The 20,621-nt window shown below is 34.8% G+C and overlaps 1 protein-coding gene across 2 annotated transcripts in view; it reads right to left on the reverse strand.

Moving 5' to 3' along the window:
• Positions 1-20,621, reverse strand: part of PPP2R2B (protein phosphatase 2 regulatory subunit Bbeta) — a 477,139-nt gene that overhangs the window by 403,167 nt on the left and 53,351 nt on the right. Inside the window, exon 3 of one of the 2 annotated variants that reach the window (XM_031953486.1) lies at positions 10,711-10,734. The exons of the other annotated variant lie outside the window; for it this stretch is intronic. Within the exon in view, the coding sequence (XP_031809346.1) occupies positions 10,711-10,734 (24 nt within the window). The remainder of the gene's footprint in view (positions 1-10,710; positions 10,735-20,621) is intronic. 2 annotated transcript variants of the gene reach the window in all.

Raw genomic sequence — 20,621 nt, forward strand, 5'->3', positions numbered from 1 at the left:
AGAAGACTCAATTTAAAGCAGGTCCATCATGGACACTATCCAGTGGAGTTTATCAGTAACCAGCATTAACAAAGCATTTCCCAGTTTATAAAATGCCTTCTATGCATAATCTCATTTGGACCCTTGAAATAATCATGTGAGATTAATACTACTGATACTATTGGTCTCATTTTTAAAGTAATGAAACAGATTGAGAGAGATTAAGTAATTTGTCTAGTATTATACATAATGTGTATCAGAGGCAGAATTTGGATTCAGGTCTCTCCAGGTCCAGGGTTCTTTCTATTATATCATTTAGAACAAGATTATGAAAAATAATAGAGACTAGGAAAGATGCCACAGGACTGTAGAAGATAGAATGTACAAATTTTCAAAAAAAAAAAAAAAAGAGAAGACTATAAGCCAGTGAATTTGACTTTGATCCAAGGCAAAATTCTAGAACATATTTTTAAAAAGATTCTTTATAAGCATTACTGCTTGATCATTAAGATCCAATAAGGCAAGAACAGGCCATCAAAGATTAACTTCATTTCCTTTTTAAATAGGATTACTTAAATAGGATCAGTGTGATTCTTCAGAAATAGCATTTTTAGCAAAGCATTTGATAGTCTCTCAAGGCATTCTTATGGATAATAACATAGAAATATGGGTGTCACATTCAAAAGAATTCAAAATTTGATGAATTACTAAAATAATCATTAATAGGTCCATTTGTATTGAGAGAGAGGTCTACAGTAGAGTTTAGCAAGAATTTGCTCTTGGTCTTTTACTATTTACCTTCTTTATCAACGAAATGCATTTAGATCATAGCATAGAGCTAATAAATTTGACAACCAAATTTTCTCAGCAGGCTACAGCACTGCACTGAACAAAATAAAATCTAATAAAGTGATAGCTTATAAAAATCCTTCCCCCACAGAACTTCAGAAGGCTACTCCAAGTTCTAGATGCTTCATTGGTTATATTTCTTTTTAGATCAAAGCTGAAGTGTCCTCAATAATATGCTTGCTTTTATTAGTCAATGAGAGAAAATATTTGTTTCCGAGAAAAAGCAGGTAATGAAATAACATTATAATGAAAAGAATAACTAAACATTTCTACCATAAATTCCATGTTTACTCTCCTGCAAATATATACTCAATAGGAAATGTACACATGCATAGGAATTACCTATGGGGCATACACAGGTAGGAAACAAATGTTAGGGCAACCCACACCTACAACACTAATAGCATCTTCATCATCATCACCATCATCATCATCATTTCTTCTCCTGTCTCTCCCTCCTCCCTGTTCCCATCTGCTCTCTACTGGGTGTCAAATCTCTGCTCAAGTGAGTTACCAGTTATTCAACTATCTTTGGTAGTGGCTAATAAATATCCCCCTTTGCAAGGAAGGCCTCTGGCTCTTTCAATTACCTATATTATTCAGTAAGGGATTTTGTAGGCAGTAAGCAGCAGCCTACCAGAAACTTACTGAGGTTACTAGAAAGGGTTATGGCTATTCTCGTGCAGTGTTAAATGCCTGTGAACTCTTCTCAAAAAGGTTTCTTTAGAGAAAGCAGATGCCCAAATAGTTGAAGAAATATCACGTAAATGAAGAATTGGGCATTCCTCTTTGTTACAGAGGGCAAGACCAATAGTAAGAATAGTGAGTGGAAGTTGAAGAGAGATAGATTTTGGCTCAATGTATCAGAAAATTTTTCCAAATCCCAAAAGTAGCCTGAGCTGTCTTGAGTAATAGCAGGTTCCTCATTTCTAGAGATATATAAGCAAAGCCTGATGACCACTTGCCAGGTTGTTATAACATTCTAATTCCAAAGAAGATTGGACCAGATGGCTTCTGAGGTTTCTTCCAGTTCTGAGATTTTCTGTATTTTCATTAAATAATAGTACAGGAAGGAATAAAGTATTGAGCTTCAAAACTGAAGACCTTATAGACCCAGGTGAAATTCCCATATGATTTACCACAAGTGGGTAATAGTCATAAGGTTGAACAATCTTGGAATATTCTCCATTAGATACTGAATACATGCTTTGATATGAGAACAGAGAGATACCGCAATGTCCTCTGCAGATAGCCAATCAAATTTTGTCACTGGTCCCTTCTTCCTCTGATTTACTAAATGATTTCTTTCTTGATAGAATCCATACCAAAAGAATAAGTTGATCCAGGAGGTATTAATTTCCAATTCACTGGAGTTTTTCTTGCTGCAATTGAATTACTACTCATAAAACATATCATATGGACATGGTTTTCTTCAACAATGAGATGATTCAAACTACTTCTAATTGTTCAGTGGTGAAGAGAGCCATCTACACCCAAAGAGAGGACTGTAGGAACTGAATGTGGTTCACAACATAGCATTTCACTCTTTTTGTTGTTGTTTGCTTGCATTTTATTTTGCTTCACTTTTTCTCTTGTGCAGTACAATAATTGTATAAATATGTATGCATATATTGGATTTAACATATATTTCTACCATGTTTAACATATATTGGACTACTTTCCTTGTAGGGGAGGGCATGGGGGAAAGGAGGGAAAGTTGGAACACAGGGTTTCACAAGGGTTGATGTTGAAGAATTGTCCATGCATGTGTTTTGAAAAATAAAAAGATTTAATTAAAAAAGACATATCAGATAAAGGGTTCTTGTTCAGAATAAGAAGACTAGAAAGAGATTTTGGTCATAGAGTCTTGCATTTTTATTTTACTGATGAGAAAACTGAGTCTAAGAAAAGTCAAATGACTTCACAACATCACACAGGTAGCAGAGCCAAAATTCTAGCAAAGTGGAAAGCAATCTGTGTAAAAATAAACAAAGAAAAAAATCTCAGGGGGAGTGCTAACTGCAAGTTAAGAGGCTAAGCAAGTCAGTATTTGAACTCTAGTTGCTTAAGTCAAAATTCAATGCTGTTTCTAATATATCTTCTTATATAGTAAGAATTTTGACATCTTGCCTTAGACCACTGGGGGTTCTATGAAAGGCTTTACTCTAAAATTATCCTTTTGATTCTTCTGTAGGTCAACAGTTGATTCAAAGAGCCACTACAATGAAAATCCTTGATCAAGTCATGGCACCTTCAACTGTTCTGACCTTTCAACTAGGATACTAAAAAGAGAAGCTGTGAATTTTAGACTGGTTCAAGTCTCAGAGGAAGTTGTTATATTTCTATAATAATCATTATACAGAGAAGTAGAGCATTAATCTTTATTTAAAGTTTTTTTTTGTTTTCAAAACATATGCATAGTTTTCAACATTGATCTTTATAAAATCTTGTGTTCCAAAATTTTTCTCCCTCCCTTAACCCCATCCCTTCCCTTAGATGGCAAGTAATCCAATGTATGTTAAATATGTGCAATTCTTCTATCATACTTCCACAAGTAAAGAAAAATCAAAACAAAAGTTAAAAATGAGAAAGAAAACAAAATCCAAGCATATAAAAAGTAGAAACACTTTATTGTGAACCACACTCAGTCCCCAATGTGCTTTCTCTGAGTGCAGATGACTTTCTTCATCCCAAGACTATTGGAACTGGGCTGAATCGGGTCATGTTGAAAAGAGCCATGTCCATCAGAAATTATCATGGTATAATCTTATTGTTACTGTGCACAATGTTCTCTTGGTTCTATTCACTTCACTTAGCATCAGTTCATGTGTGTCTCTCCAGGTCTTTCTGAAATTATACTGCTGATCATTTCTTATAGAACAATAATATTCCACAACATTCATATACCAAAGCTTACTCAGATATTCTCCAACTGATAGGTATCCGCTCAGTTTCCAGTCCTTAGGGCATTAACTCTCAATGGGAGTTGGGCTCTTTTTAAGTAGTGCATTATCCACTAGTGGAGGTCTTGATGGAGAGATGGGATGACAACTCAGCCATCATGTTTTAGAGAGGATATGTTTCTTTGTAGGTTGAATTACATGGCCTCTGAGAGTCATTCTAGCTTCAAGAGTTGAATTATGGACTGGTTTGGACCAGATGGCCTCCGAAGTCCCTTCCAATTCTGAGATGATTCTGTGATTGTTTCATTAATATGGCAATTCAACAACCTCGCAGGAAGGCATTGGTGCCATTTTCACAAACCATCTGGACTATCCAAAATTTTTTTGATTTGCAAAATCTCTACAAATACCATCTATATTTGTCCAAATCAAACTTTTGCCCCTAAGTGTTTCAGAGAAAAATAAACTATGTTTTAAAAACAATCTTTATTTTAAAAATAGATTCAAGACTGCTCTCTGGAAGAGATGTATAGGATTATCAAATCTAACTTATTAAACCACATAGGAATTGTCTTACATTCTAACCTTGGAAAGAAAGAATCAAGGTTGTCTTGTTTCTTTTTTTATATATAGCTTTTTATATACAAAACATATGCATGGATAATTTTTCAACATTGGCCCTTGCAAAAACTTGTTTCATCTTTTCCCCTCCTTCCCTCTACCCCCTCCCCTAGATGGCAGGTATATGTTAAATACAATATATGTATACATATTTGTATAGTTATCTTGTTGCACAAGAAAGATCAGATTTAGAAAGAAGGTAAAAATAAGGGTAATCTTGTTTCAAAACATCCAATGATGGATCCTCTTTACTTCACAAGGTAGCCAATTCAAATTGTAAGTATTTATAATTGTTACAACTTTATATCTGATATTTAGGTAAAATTTGCTTTTTTGCTAGCCCAATTTCCCCTTTAGCATGAAAGCTTTTCAAATAATTTAAGACTACAATCAGCTGTCCTGTAAGTTTTTTTTTCTTCTCCAAATTAAAAATCTCTAGGTTCTTCAATTATTTCTCCTATGGTAGAGTTTCCAGATTTGTATTCACTTTTCTTTACCAATGTCCCTTTAAAAACATGTTACCCTAACCTGAACCAGTCCAATGTGGATTGACTAGAACAAATTACCATGAGATTTACTTCCCTTGTTTTAAACACTTTGTCTCTACTAAGGTAATAAAAAATGGCAGATAGCCAGATGTCCTTATTGGTTCATTTAAACTTATTGACTATAAGTCACAAGCCTTTTCTTTTCATCTTTTCCTTATTTTATATAACCTTCATTTTCAAAAACATCCCCCTGCACTCTCTTATATAGTGAGCTATCCTTATAACAAAGATCTGAAAAGAACAATAACAGCAATAACAAAAACAGTTCAGCAAAAGCAAACAATATATCTGTGTCTGGCAGTATATGCAATATGACTCACTCATAACCATCCTCCTCATTGTGAAAGAGGTACATTTTATCAACCATTATCTGGACTCAAACTTATTCATTTTATTTTCTAATGTTCAGATTTGTTTAAAGTTCTTTACATTTATGCCATTATACTTATGTTGTATATTATTTTCTTGGCTCTGCTCATTTCATTCATCACATATAAGTCTTATAATACTTTTCTGAATCTTCATATCTGTCTTGTTACAGTACAATAATATATGATATTCATATATCAGAACTGGTTTAGCCATTCCTAGGAATTTTTCATATCGGTTATTGCCAAGCCATATCTCCCTATGATTCTCCTCTTATCCCTATTTCTACATTTATGCAATTAATTCTTTAACATTTAAGTTCAGAGCATTATATCATCTTGTTTTCATCTTACTCTGATGAAATTTTTTATTAATCTTGATTTTGTCATCCAACAAATTAAGGTTCCCTTCTGCTTTGTTTCATTAGCAAAGTTAATAAACTTGTCTCAAGTATCCTCATTTAAATTGCTGACAAATAGAGTCCAATGGCATGCCACTAGAGACTTCCTTCTACATTGAAAATGATCCACTTAATGATATTTTTGGAACATAGTTCACTGACTTCATTTGCTCTTATCCAACCCATACTTATTTATCATAGTTGAGTAGGCATTAGGAGAGAGTTTGCTAAATGCCTTGGTAAAATCATGATATATTTTGTCAAATTTTTTTCCATATCTACCAAGCTTACAATCCTATTTTTTTTAAAAAACCCTCTATCATTCCTCACTGTCACTCACTAGAGAAAATGACATCTGCCCACAACAAATATATATATATATAATTTCCCAAACAAATGAAAATTCTTAGGAAAATTAAGCAAAAATAGAATAGAGTTGAAAGGAGAAGAATTGAGTTCTGATTGTTTGTTGTTGTTGGCTTTTTTGTTTTTTAATATTCAACATATGAAAGATAGTATTCTCTGCATTCAGTGAGAGGACTGTGGGAATTAAATATGGATCACAAAAAAGTGTTTTTATTTTTGTTGTTGTTTGCTTTTTTCTCTTTCTCATTTTGTTTTCCTTTTTAATCTGATTTTTTTGTTGTTGTTCAGCATAACAATTGTGGAGATATGTATAGAAGAATTACACATGTTTAACTTATATTGGATTACTTGATGTCTAGGGGAGAGGATGGGGGGAAGGAAGAAAAAATGTGGAACACAAGGTTTTGCAAGGATGAATATTGAAAATTATCTATGCATATGTTTTGAAAATTAAAAAAAAAAGAAAGATAGTATTCTACATACAGTAGAAGAGATCCTGGATTAGGCAAGAAATCCAAGTTCTAGTTTTGGTTCAGTTACTGATTACCTATAAGAATCCAGAAAAGTAATTTATCTCTGAGCCTCAGTTTTCTCGTCTGTAAGAACAGATTGGACATGTATTCCCTAAGTCAAAAGATTCTCCATCTTTTCAAGTCTGAAGACATTTCTGGAAAAAAAAAATATCATTTTTCCCTTTCCTCTGAAATTGTGTATTTGCATATACTTCTTTATCTATATTTATTCTTTGGACAACGTGTAAACTTCATGAGAGCAGGGGCTGTTTTTGTTTGTTTGTTTGTTTTCCTTTGTATCTTGCACATGCTAGGCTCACAGACTTGGAGATGTGAATTTTTTTCATCTGTCAAATGGGAGTAATAACAACAACCATCTCTCAGGGCAGTTGTGATGATCAAATGAGATATAACCTGAAAAGTGCTTTTGCAAATTGTAAAGCTCAGATAAATGCTAGTTATTGTTGTTGTTATTAAAAGGAATCTTATGAGACATCTAATCCTACCTACTCATTTTAAAGATGAGGAAACTGAGACATAGACAATTCAAATGACTTACCCAAAGTCATTCATTATTTAGCTATTAAGAGATAAAACTGGGATTTCAACTTATATCCTGTGACTTCCAAATTCTATATTCTTTCCACTGAATAAACTTTTTTGAATGAATAAACTTAATATCCCAGCATGGTAATGAATGTACTATGAGTGCCCATGTCTTGAGAAAATTCATGATGGAAAAAAAAGCTACTCTGAATTCATAATGTTTTAAAATGCATTTTATTAATCACAACAGCATCTATACATATTTAGAAAATAGCAATATGTATGCATGAGTAACATTCTGCTGCATATATTTTCAGAGCTGAATAAAGACCAACATAGCAATGCTTGGTGTACATACGACTTTTCTGTCCCTTTCTGATAATATGCCCCTCCTTCAGGGGACTGCCATCCATGAGCTGACCCTATTGCTCTAAGGACCTTATCTTCTTTGAGTCTAAGAAATGTTTATTGAGTCCCTACTCTGTGTTCATCTCAATGCTACATGTCTCAGCTTGCTGATTCCCTTCAGATACACCCTGATTTCCACAAGAATGAAGGCCCAACACTCATTTTCATGGCCGAATTTATTTTTCATCCTGTCACGAGCATGTTGTTTCTCATCAATCCCCAACAACATGGGCACCTACTCCCTTCATTTACCAGAGGCACCCTGGAATGTTGTCTGATGAAATACAACATCTTAAATGAACTCAACCAGAAAACTCTATTGGATCAATATTCCTTAATATTCATTTAACAACAGTGAAAAAAGAAATCTTGTCCTTCCCGGGAAATGTAGGAAAAGAAATATACAAGGGAAGAATAAAGTATTTTGCTTTGTGGCTGAGATATGTACAATATCAAACAGATAATATGAATTAAAGAATGATGCATTGAGAAACCCTTGTCTTTAGGGTGAGATGATCTGGTTTCAAATTCCTTTGGTGATGCTTAATTGTGATGTCACCATGCATTAAATTACAAATTCTCTGAACCTCATTTTCCTCTTCTGTAAAATAAGACTAGACTGGGTAGCCTGTAAGGTAGTTTCCAGCTCCCAAATCTATGATCTTATAATGATTCTAAATGTTTTTTGAATTGAGGTGACATGAAATGAATTTGGGGTAACAAATTTTGATTTTTAAGTTAATAGCTGAAGCAATTTGTAATGATTTATTATCCCCGATTTAGCAAGTATTTTTTCTTTTGACTGCTCTAACAAATACAGTGTGAAATGCAGAAATTATAGAAGGAGAAGCAGAGGAAGGAAGGAGGAGGAGATTCAGGAGGAGAAAAATAATGGTATAGGATATCTCTACAGTCTACCTAAACATCTAGTTGAAAAGTGAAGTCAGTCAGTTATCTGGCATTGAAATTGTGCAAAACCAAATATTTTGACATACTTAGAAATACACAGATGTCCAGTCTTTCATTTTTGATTACCTTTGGCTATCCTAAATAAAGGTAGCTAGGTGGCATAGTGGATAGAGTGCCAGGTGTGAAATTAAGAAGAGTCCTTTTCCTGAATTCAAATTTGTCCTCAGACACTTCCTAGCTGTGTGACCTTGGAGAAGTCACTTTAACCCTGTTTGCCTCATGTGTAAAATAAACTAGAGAAAGAAATGATAAACTACTCTAATATCTCTGCCAAGAAAACCCCAAATGGGGTCACAAAATGTTGTAGATAACTGAAAACACCTGAATCACAAAATACTAAATATATCATGCATTCACATTGTTGTCTAGATTATTTGCTTTCCAGTCACTCAGTAAGTAGAAAGAAAGAAACTCGAAAATGGTTCTTAACTACAAAATCTTATTGATCTGTGAATTTTTATATTAGAATATGATCTGAATAAATACACAACTTCCATACACAAAGTATGCTGCTTACCCTTAAAAAAAAGTGTAAATGGATTAAATGAAATAAGGTTGGAGGGAGCAAAGGGAAAAAGTTCTGATAAAAGATATGGATCACAATTTTTACTTCAGTTTTAAGATACATTTATTATTTTATTGTTTTGTGTACACCCTCCTGTAAAAGAGATTGAACCTTTTACAAACTCTCATCTTCTTCATCTCCTTCTATGGATATCCCAACAGGGATATTGATTCCCACATGTTGGGGACCTTCTTTGCCGTCTCTTGATATTGTATGGATACCAATGAAGCATGAAGATTGTTCATTAATTATCCTATTGCTCTTCTTATGTTATTGGCCCATCTTCTTTTCTGCTCATATATTTTTTCTGATGACATCCTCCAAGTTGCTTCTCCTGCAGAATTTTTCACTGGTAATATGTAGTAGTCTACTTATGGGTTTCCATTCCCTTTTGAATAACCTGCTATTTCAATTGTGGCACAGAAGAGAGAGATCAAAACTTGGATTTGAATCTTTCAGTGATATTACTGTGACTCCTTGGACAAATCACATAACCCCTCTCCTTCAGGAAAGGATCAGATCTGGGACAAGGAAGCATTTAAGGTCATTGAGATCAATATGCAGTTTCCAAAGGAAAATCCATCCTCTTAATGTTTATTTCTAGACCTAGATCACTGTGCAGCCATAGAATCTGATAGATAGAGACAAGGGGACAACTATACATGCATGTAGTTATATAATATACAAATATACACATATATTCTGTTATATCAGTTCTATGGATTTTTCATTCAACTCATATTTATAGTCTGGACAATAAACATTCTTCATCCACTTGATTTTTCCTGTGTAGATAGTTTAACCAAACACTTTTGAGTGATTATAGCTCTCAGAATAAATTGATGTCATTTACAACTTTGAGGATCTGGAGAGCCTTACCATCTCCATAGAATCTTCTTCAATTTGGATTCCAGTTGGACATCCTCCATGGCAGTGGCAAACAAATATTTCTGTGTATTATGCCTTGCTTTATGTTAATAATAAAATAAAATGATTTCTGTTGTTTGGCCTTTCCAAAGATTGTATGATTTTGATATATGAATAGGAGACAACTTGCAGGGGAATTTAAAACAACATTTTGATTTTCTAAATCAATTTTTTAAGTGGTCAGCAAATAGCAAATAAAGTAAATTCTTACAAATTGTACTTTTTAGTTAATTTTGGGATTCTAAAGATATGGTCTGGTGTAGAATTTTGCTTGTGAAACTTGTTTTTTTTTTCATACCATAAAGTCTAAGCTTTATATAAAAATACTTCTATTTTCTCCAGTTGCATTCATTTGTTCAAAACCAAAATGAAACCAAGCCAATCATCTTTGAGTCTATCATCAAAAGTGCTACATATTATATATTAAAGGGCACAAAAACTAATAACACATAACAAATGGTATATAGCACTAATGGGTACCTACTCCATTCATTTGTTATTGTGGCTGCCATCTGAATTCATGTGAAGAAAGAAAATGGAGTTTATTAAAATTATCTTCTGGCAAGCAAATCCATTACTATCTCTCTCTCTTTCTCTCTCTCCCTCTCTCTCCCTTTCTTTTTTTTCTTTATCCCCATTCCATAGGTATGGGCTAAAATGGAATACTTTTAGCTCATCAAAAATAATTATTCACATTTTATGTCCTGGTAAATGTAGGTATTAAGGAGTTCTGAAGAAAACTACTTACAACATTCCAAAAGAGTGGAGAAACCTGACAAGAGAAGAAAATATAAAAGTGAAATAATTATAAATGGCAAATACTTAGGTATGTGCTGAACAAAAATATATGTATTAAATACAGTAGCAGACTATATATTGGTCTAGAAGGCTACAAAGAATTGAAGAAAAAGCCGAAGAGAGGCCAGCCAATTAGGAAGTTTAAGGCAAAAAAGTTTTCTCTTACAAATTGCTAAAACAAACATTCCTCAATAACAGCAAACATGGAATTGGGAGCTCATTAAAGAACAAAGCTGATCCCCCTCAGAGACCATTTAGTCCAAACTTTCCATTTTGCAGATTTAGAAACTGAGAGTTAGAAAACTCAGGTGATTTGTCTGAGGTTACAAAGCTCATTAAGTGATTCCTGATGCAAACTTCTTTCACTATAATAAGTTGTTCAATTCAGAGATTCTTATACATACAGTATACATACATATACATACACATACATCTGTATATTTGTATGCATGCATATACATACACATACATACATTCACACAAATATATTTGAACTGACTTGGTTGAATTGAATTGTTGATTACTTACTATCACCTCTGTAGTTGCAATCTTATCTCTTGGGGTCTTAATTTATCCATTTATAAAATGAGTAAATTGGGTTATGTGACCTTTAATGTTTTTTTCCATTTTTAAATCTGTTATCCTATGACCTTGAGACCACCTATCAAGGATGTTATGGTTTGCAAGTGAGTGGGAGTCTCTACTGCATAACTGCTATGGTCCCTTTAGAGCAGTGGTTCTCAAAGCATGGTCTAGAGAATCCTGGTGATCTCTGAAACCCTTTTAGAGGGTCTACAAATTCAAAAATAGTTTTTATTTCCAATATGGTAAATGTCTATAAATATAATCCAGATAAACAAAAACACTTTGGAGATATCCTCAATCAATTTTAATAGGATAAAGATACTGAAAACAAAAGTTTGAGAACCACTGCTTAAGAGTGTAAGATTCTGTAATCCTCAAAACAACTCATACAGATTTCAGTGATTCTTTTGCTATGCTTCTGATAAACACAAAGTAAATAAAAAGTAATAACAAATGCTAGATTTGAAATCAAGAGACATACATTCAAATCATGCTCCTGATATTTAGCCATAACCAGAGACAGGATATTAAGCCTCTTTTGAACTCAGTTTCCTTATCTAACAAATGGGAATAATACCAATTCACAGTGTTGTCAGCAAATTAGGCTGACTCATAAAATTTTATTTATGGAAATAGGGAGGATAGAGGGTGGTAATGGTGCCTATTATATTTCATTTGGTGGGAGCTGTAGGGGATGGGGCGTGGGGATCTCTGGAAGTGTGTATGAGATTTACTGGGCACTTTCACCCGGGCTCATCTAGAGAAATACAAGGCATTTCTTTTGGCAAGAGGTATTTTTCTCTGCCTGTTGGCCAGTGAGAATTCATCAGAGAAAGACAAGCTTTTAGCCCTAGGTTCCTCCTTGATACTCCTTGGTCCAATCTCCAACCTGCATTTTGTGTTATTCCCAGCTGCAATTGACTTGGAAAGGTTCTGAAAAACTGCCCTGAGTGTTTCCTTTGTAAGAATGATAAGTGGAAAATCTGGCACTTACACAGAAACATAGATCTTCCCATAGAGGAATTTACCCCATAGATTTTTATGAATTTCTTAAAACACCCACTGCTGCTTTCTATCCTCTTTTGGAACAGTTTGGCCATAAATATTTAAATAATAGCTGCTCAACAATCAAAGCTACTCACAACAGTCATTGTTCAGCATAGCAAATGAGGGTTTGCCAAGGGCATAGATAACAAGTTAAAATGGAAGAAATTCAAGAGGAAGGATGCTCAGTTCTGGGATATAGATTGGGGCAAGAAGACCCATCTGCAGCTGGGATGAGGGTTGGAATTATCTTTGAAAGTATCTCTTCCTCATTCCCCATGTTCAAAACGAGAGAACAGGGATAGCTTCTCCTGTGTGCTGGAGCTGGTTTTTTTTAGCTAGAAGGGAGGTGATATCAGAAGTATAGTCAGATAAAGTCTTCTTGACCCAGATATTCGTAAATCTATCTTTTATTTTTTCTTCTTTAGCTTGAAGGAAGTTTGGCCAACTGACAATGCAGTGAATGCCACCGTTCATTCCAAACAATTTAGTTGAATAGTAAATAATAATTTACTTTCTTTCTATTGTTCTTTCTACCAGACACTTATTAGCAGTGTGATCTTAAGCAAGTCACTTAAATCTCTGTTTGTCTCCAATAAATGGGGATAATAAGAGTTGTGAAGACCAAATGAGATAATATTTGTAAAATGTCTGGCACATAGTAAATACTATATAAATGCTGGCTGTTGTTGGAAAGTTTTATGGGTCCTTGATGGCAATTCAAGACATTGCCAACAGATATTACAGTTTAAGTGATCTTAAAGAACATAAACTTTGTGATCAATGTAGATTATGCAAAGATAAGATAAAAACTGTTCAAAACCTCTCTTCAGTGTATACAAATGTGGTACCTAGTGAACATCTATTGAGGCATGACCTAAAATCTAGAATCAGAAATATTCTATTTTCATGGATTGGCAGGCAACTAATTTCCATTCTAAAATAAAAGCTTTAAAATATCCTGGGAAATGCAATTGAAAAACAGTGCTGAAAATGGCCCATTACCAAAGACTGAATTGTTGTCCACAGTAGCCCAGATACATCATTACTCCATAAAAACTTGAAAATAACATTTTTAAATGACAACCTAATATCAAATATTCATAATATCCAAGTTACTTGTGAAACAAAAAGCTTTCAAAATATAGAAACCTAGACAAGGAAATCAAAACCATGGGGGAAGAAGATGAGGTACTTGCCAATTATTTCTGTTTTCCTGTATCCTTTTGGAAACATTTTTTGTGAACCTAGAGAGGATGAGTTTACATCCTAATATACTTTTTTGTACCACAAAAAGCAGTTAATGTATTCTTGTATGCATCAGTCCATTAAATATTAAACTAATAATAATAATAATGACAATAGCAAGATGGCAATTTATCCCAAGACTTACTCTATTAGAATTGTATTGAAAAAGATTAGAAACGTGAAAAGATCATGATAATTGACATTTATAGAAGGCAGATTCTTTAATTTTGTGTGTCATAACCCTTTGTAACAGTTTGAGAAAACCTATTGATCCCTTGTCAGATTGATTTTTTAACTATACAAAATACATAGAAATATAGAAATTAAATAGAAACACAGTTACCAAATATTTTTTAAAAATATAAGGACTCCAAATTAATGACCCGTGATAAAGATCTTTAAAGTTTGAAGAGATCAATATACACATATATACATATATATGTATATTTACCATGTACATATAGAGACACATATACAATGTATCCCAAAAGTATTAGTGATGTGGACTTTGAGCTTACTCTCTTCCCTTGTGGAAGAAGAAGCCCAACCAGACATGACTAAGTCCTAGACTATCCTATTTGTATAAAATGATTGTAAAAATGGAATTGTTTATCATCTTCCATTGTCTATCCCTCCAATCTCTGGGTATCTTTAAATAGCTTTTGAGATATGAATAAACATATATTTAGACAGATCTGGCATCTGGTTAGTCAGGTGGATTCTACCTGGCTCCTTCTTGATCCATCCTTCTGAGTTACCAAATTCTTCCTTGGAACTTCCTCTTCTTCCCTGGGAAACTCCCAGTTATATTTTCCCTATGTGCTCATGATGAAGTTCTTTGCTAAATCCTTTTCAGGACTAGACCTGCAATGAAGTACCCTCTCTCTCCCTCATAGTGTCTTCTCTTTAATGATTATAGTTAACTTGTTATAGTTATTCCTTGTTATAGTTAACTCTAGTTAGTGTGCTAAACTCCTCTATGGGGTTAACCTGCCAGTAAATGGCATACTCAAGCCTTATGGAATATTCTTTTAATGGATTCTTCCAAACTCCTTTCCTTGGTAACCCTATTGCTCTCCCAAATTTATTTCATATTTACTACTCTCAGTGCCTCTTCATTTTGTCTGTAACCTCTTCTCCTAAATAAATAAATGTCCCTTCTGGCAAAGAGAATGGGCATTGTGAATTTGTCATATATATTTTTTGAACTAGGAATTATTACCTTGACCTCATCATTAGCGTAGTTTTAAGCTACTAAAGCTTAAAATTGTACTATAAGCTTTTGAGACTCCCTACAGTCTCTTACTTAAACAGGTGCACAGCAATTTTATGAAATAGGTCCTACAAGTATGATCTTCATTTTATAGTTAAGGACTGATAAAGGTTACCTGAGTGGTAGAGGTGTGGAGATGAAATTTGGAACCTAGATCTTCCTTAACCACTGAACTACACTGCTTCTTCAAGTAACTAATATGGAGGACAAATTTCATCTTGAATTTAGGTTCTAGTCCACAAACAAAATTAGAATGAAAGATCCTTTTCCACTGTCTCTAAAAATAACATCACCTGACTTCCTGACTTCCTAATCCTCTTTTTTTTTTTTTTCAAAAGTAGCCCATTGTCTTCAAGGAGTATTGGAAAACTCAATGCCTAACTTCAACTTTCAGCCTTGGGTACCACCTTCCCCATGAAGCTTTCTCTGATCTCACTGTGGTACTCTGTCCTTCTTTAATTTTCCTTGTATTTTACTAATTTGTTCAACCTATTGAACCACTCCTTCCCCCCAGGAATATTAGTTCCTTGAGGTCAAGTTCAGTTATTTCCATCCCCAATGTCTAGCACATAGTAGGTACTTAATACATCTTTATTAAGATTAATATAATAGAGGGAGTAAGAAGCAGAATTGAAATGTTTAAGGAAGGAAGAGTAAGAAAATTGATAGTAATTAATAGAAAGACTAGCAAAAGAAGGCAGCAACTGCTAAAAAGCACATCCATGATATAAACAGTAAAATCCAGAAGATTTCAAAGAAGGAAAAAATCATTTGGGCTAGAGACATAAGAAAAGTGGGATGTATCCTGTGCATTGAAGGACAGAATGAAAAGTAAAGGAGGGGAGCAACTAGATGGCTCAGTGGATAGAACACTGACTCTGAAATCAAGAGGACCTGAGTCCAATTAGGCTTCAGAAACTTAACATTCCCTGCAAGTGCAAGTCATTTAATGCCAATTGTCTCACCAAAAATAAAAAAAGTAGAAGGAAGACAAAAGAACAGAGTTGTCAAAGCCATATGTATTTTGATTCTATCTCCTCAATGCATTTGATTTCTATCTCCCTCCTCCTTATTTCCACAGCAACTTCTCTAGAAACATTAATTAATAAATTCCTTGTTCATTAATACATACCTAGACTATTGTGATAGCAGCCTAACAGGTTTCTTCATCTTCATTTTCTTCTCTCCAAACTGTCCTTCCCCTCACTGATTTTTTTAAATGAAAAGAGCAATTATGTCACTTGTCAGATATCTTTAGTATTTCCCTGTTGTTCACTGATTAGAGTCCCAAATCCTTACTTTAATATGGTTATAACAATTATTCTGCTATACTTTGGTATCACCTTATCTTCCCCATCTCATATACTATGCATTCTGAGCTTCGGCCAAACTGGACTCCATGATGAGTTTCTTGGGAACACACTTCAATATTTCACCTCTATTTATGCTGTCTCCTTTGCTTTTTAAAAATATATCTTTTATTTTCCCCCAATTAAATGCTAAAAGTTTTTGAGTTCCAAATTTTATTCCTCTCTAGCTCTCTCCATAAGAGAGCAAGAAATCAGCTCTGCCTTCCTATCTACCACCTTTGTTTGTGAATTCCCACATACCCTTTAAAGCTCAGCTCAAATGTTACCTCCTTCTGCAAACCTTTCATGCACAACTCTTTATCTACTGTTGGCAACAACTTTCATTTCGTAGAATACTTTTCTTTTCTTTTTATTTCTTGAATGTGTTTATAATGGCATATTATATATTATGATTAGCTGTACTTATGCTTATTCCGCCACTCAACTGTGATCTTAATGAATTAAGGAATTATGTCTCATCTAGCACCCAGCACAATGTCCTGCACACAGCGGGCACTTAATAGATGTTTTTGAGTGAATATGAATATTAATAAATTAATGAAAAAGCATTTATGAAGAACTTACTAGATGCCAAATACTAGAGAAGGAAATTGCAAGCCACTCCAGTATCTTTGCCAAAAAACCTCATGGGCATGCTTTGCTTCATGAGCTCAGTTGTTGTAATTGTTGCTGTTGTTTTTGTCTATTTTTCATTCTGGAAGAGGACCATGACATTAGGTAGGTGATGTCATGACATGCAAGTGAGGAAAGGCTGTGCAAGGTCACCTGCCTCACTCTCTCCCCCAGAGCCATCAGGTCCAATGGCAAGATATAGGTCAGGATGATGGGAGATGACTCTGGATACAGTGGGAGACCTTGACCTTTGTAAGTTTAGTTCTTTACCAGTTTCAGTTTGACTGAAGCAACACCATTTAATTTAGGTAAGAAAAGGTCTCTTTTACCTAGTCAAAAAATAATAATTTAGGAGGGGGAAGACCCTTGGAGTTTGTGACCAAAAAAACGCACACAATTGCTAGGCTAATCCTGAGCCAATTGGAAAGACTGAAGACTGAACAAGAAATATGCTAAGGACTCTGCTAAGTACTGGAGATAATACATATAAAGCAAACAAAATAAAACTTGACCTCAAGGAACTTATGTCCCAATAGAGGAAGATAACCACTGAGAGGAATTGTCACCAAAAGAGAATGTTTTGGTTAGGGAAATCCAGGGTTGATAACCTGAATTTTGAGGCAGTGAACTGACACATTGCCTCCAAGAATGGTGCCATTGATTTAATTCCAAGGTGAAGGGGGGTGGAAAGAAGTACTAAACATGTATGGCTTTGGGTTCAAATTAAAGTTTTGCTATTTGTGGAAGAGAGATTAAGTATGTTCTTATTGGTCCTGGGGGAAGGCCTGATGGGGTGGAGTGGAGAAACAGAAGCCAAGAGTGGCCCAGGCAGATATACCAATTTTGGCTCCATGTAAGGAAAAACTCCTTAACATAATTAAAGTAGTCCATAAGTATAATGGGCTGCCTTGGCAGAGTGCCCCTCTCAAAGCAGGAGCTGAATGACTATACCTCAGGGATCTGAGAGAGGAGATTCTTGTATACACTGTACTGGAGGAATTCTGAAACTCTTTTCTACTTTGAGAGTTCATAAATCACTACTTCCTTTTGAACTAGGTGATCTCTACAATTCCTTCTAATTCTAAACCTTATGATCCTATAAGATGAGAAGCTAATACCTTATCCCTAAAGTTCTTTCTTAGTCTCCTATATCCCCTTTCTGATAGAAAGATCTCTGGTATTTTTAGACATCAATAAACCTATGGTTCTCTTCTCTGCTGCTGTGTTTTGGTCTTGGAATTTTTTCTCCATGTCTCCCTTTCTATTTTCCCTTAGCATTGTTCTTTCTTCAACATCTGTGTAAGTAGTCTGAGAAGGCTGAGGATGGCCCAGTTCCATTTGCTGCTGCATCACTGAAGGCTGATTATGCCTCCAAGAGAAAAGCCCTTTATGTTGCCTTGTTGGGGTAACAGGGTATTGTTCATGTCTTGGGCACCTCTCCGCCAGTTCTGGAGGGCACTGCTGACCCAGCTGCCAGGCGATCTCATAGGAGCACAACACCATTTGTGTAAGGGGGACCACAATGCCCTCATTATTTTTTTCTTTGATACTCTGACCCTCATGACTACAGATACGAATGTACCAATCTACATCAGTGTGAGACATGGTCATCATTGTGGACTTTACACTAACTCATATCGTTCATGAATGTAGCTTTGTCTAGGGCTCACTAAAGGAAGGACTGGCTTGCCCAATGAAAGGAGAAGAAGCCCCTCATTAAGTTTTGTGTCAGCTTTACAGGGTGACTGTTAAAATTTCTTTCTTATCTTTTTCCATCTCAGGTGGGTAGATGCCAAGGGACACCAAACTCGGTGGGGATGTCACACACAGACACTATTATCATACTTGAGTAACTGCATTTCACAAATGTGTATGTATGTGTGTGTTATAGATGCAAGGACAAGGAAAACCTTAAGCTATCAATTCTCTTCAGCGTCCATGAAACAGGATGGAGAGTATTTGCCATCACTCTCCTCTCAGCAGTAGGGTGAGAATGGATGATTCAGACCGGCAATGACATTTATTTAGTGCCCACTCAGTATGCCTTGCTAGAGCTGTTGTTTCGGGTTTTGGAAATTTCAAATGAAATTCATTTGACTTAGATCAGTGACCTCCTTTGGTCACTTCAAATGGCCAGTCACAGCCCATCTATGTCTGTGTGTCAGTGACTTCCTATAAAGTCACAATCCTGGGGCCATCCTTTGTACTTGGGGCTCATATAGTAAGTAAAGCAGTAAAACTGTCAGTCTTTCCACTGGTCATCCCTCACTCTTGTCATGTGACAACAATCGCATCCTTTTCAAATACATTTTCTCTGATGAAAGGAAACAAGCATTTATTAAATGCCTACTGTATGCCAGGGTATACAAACATTATCTCATTTGCTAAAAATTAAATACTATTATTATCCCCATTTTACAATTGAAGAATCTAAATTAGACAATGATTTTCTCAGGATCACACAGAGGCCAGATTTAACCTCAAGCCTTCTTGACTCCAGGTCTGGCACTCTAATCACTGAGTGACCTAGGTATCTTTGATGCATCATCACAGGATGATGGCATTCTTTACTCAAGTTCTTCAAAATTCCTTATTTGTTACATGTTGTAGCCTGGTCCCACTTCCCATTAGCCTCTTTTTTTTACCTCCTGGGAAATACTTATTTTAGTTATTTTATAAGACTATAGAGATTTTAAATCCACAGCCACAAAACAACACTGATACAAAACCATTAGTTTGTATAGTACTAAGAGAAGGTTAGGGCAATTAAAAGAATTGTGCAAATTCCTGGAGATGGTCTAGCCTACTCTCCTGCTTCCCTCTATTTCTGGGCCCAAATCATTGTCCATTTCTATTGATTGAGTTAGTTAGGTTGTGCACAATGAATGGACAGTAAATAAATGTTATTGCTGGTCTAAATCATCCATCCTAACCCTACTGCAAAGAGGAGGGTGATGGCAATATAAATGTAAATATGTATATATGTACGTATTGGGTGGATATAATGGATGAGTTCAAATAGGTTGTTTACCTAACTATACTTATAATCTAGGCAATATACATTTTTCATCCACTTGGTTTTTTCCATGTGGATGGTTAGGGAAAATGCTATTAAGGGTTTTCAGGTGTCTTCTAGGAGTCCTGGAATTGTCCTGAAGTCTTGATGTAGCCAGTGCAGTCAGACAAATAGGAGGATATAAAGGACCTTATTGTCTATGGGGAATCCTTTTTCAATTTGGGGTCTGTGCTGGATCTCTTCCATCACAATAGCATACAGCTTTGGTAAGCATATATCTTCCTCACCTATTTTATGTTTTGCCTATTTTTTATAAGCCAAGATCATTTAATTATGTATGCTTTGTTATATCTATAATTGCTGCATATATTTAATGCAAATTTTAATAACTTTGATGTATGCATGAGACAATTTGTTAGAAAGTTCTTCAGGTGCTATTTTGCTCTATTGAATCAAATATTTTATAATAATAATCAATAAGCAGAATGAAAATTTTTTATTCTCTCCACCTTTTCAATCAATTATGTGATTAGAAACTTATGCTCTACTATGAAATGGCACTTGCAAAAGTCAATCTGTCCCCTGTTAATTCTTTAATTGAGGATGCCCTCCCCAACTATGCAGATAATTCTCATAAAAGATTTTTTTGGTAGCTAGATAAATAAGCAAATAGCTATTGATACTCTTAATGATATTTTTTTGAGAGAACATAA

This window comes from Sarcophilus harrisii, chromosome 2 (assembly GCF_902635505.1).
Source record: "Sarcophilus harrisii chromosome 2, mSarHar1.11, whole genome shotgun sequence".
In the NCBI taxonomy this organism is placed as follows: Eukaryota; Metazoa; Chordata; class Mammalia; order Dasyuromorphia; family Dasyuridae; genus Sarcophilus; species Sarcophilus harrisii.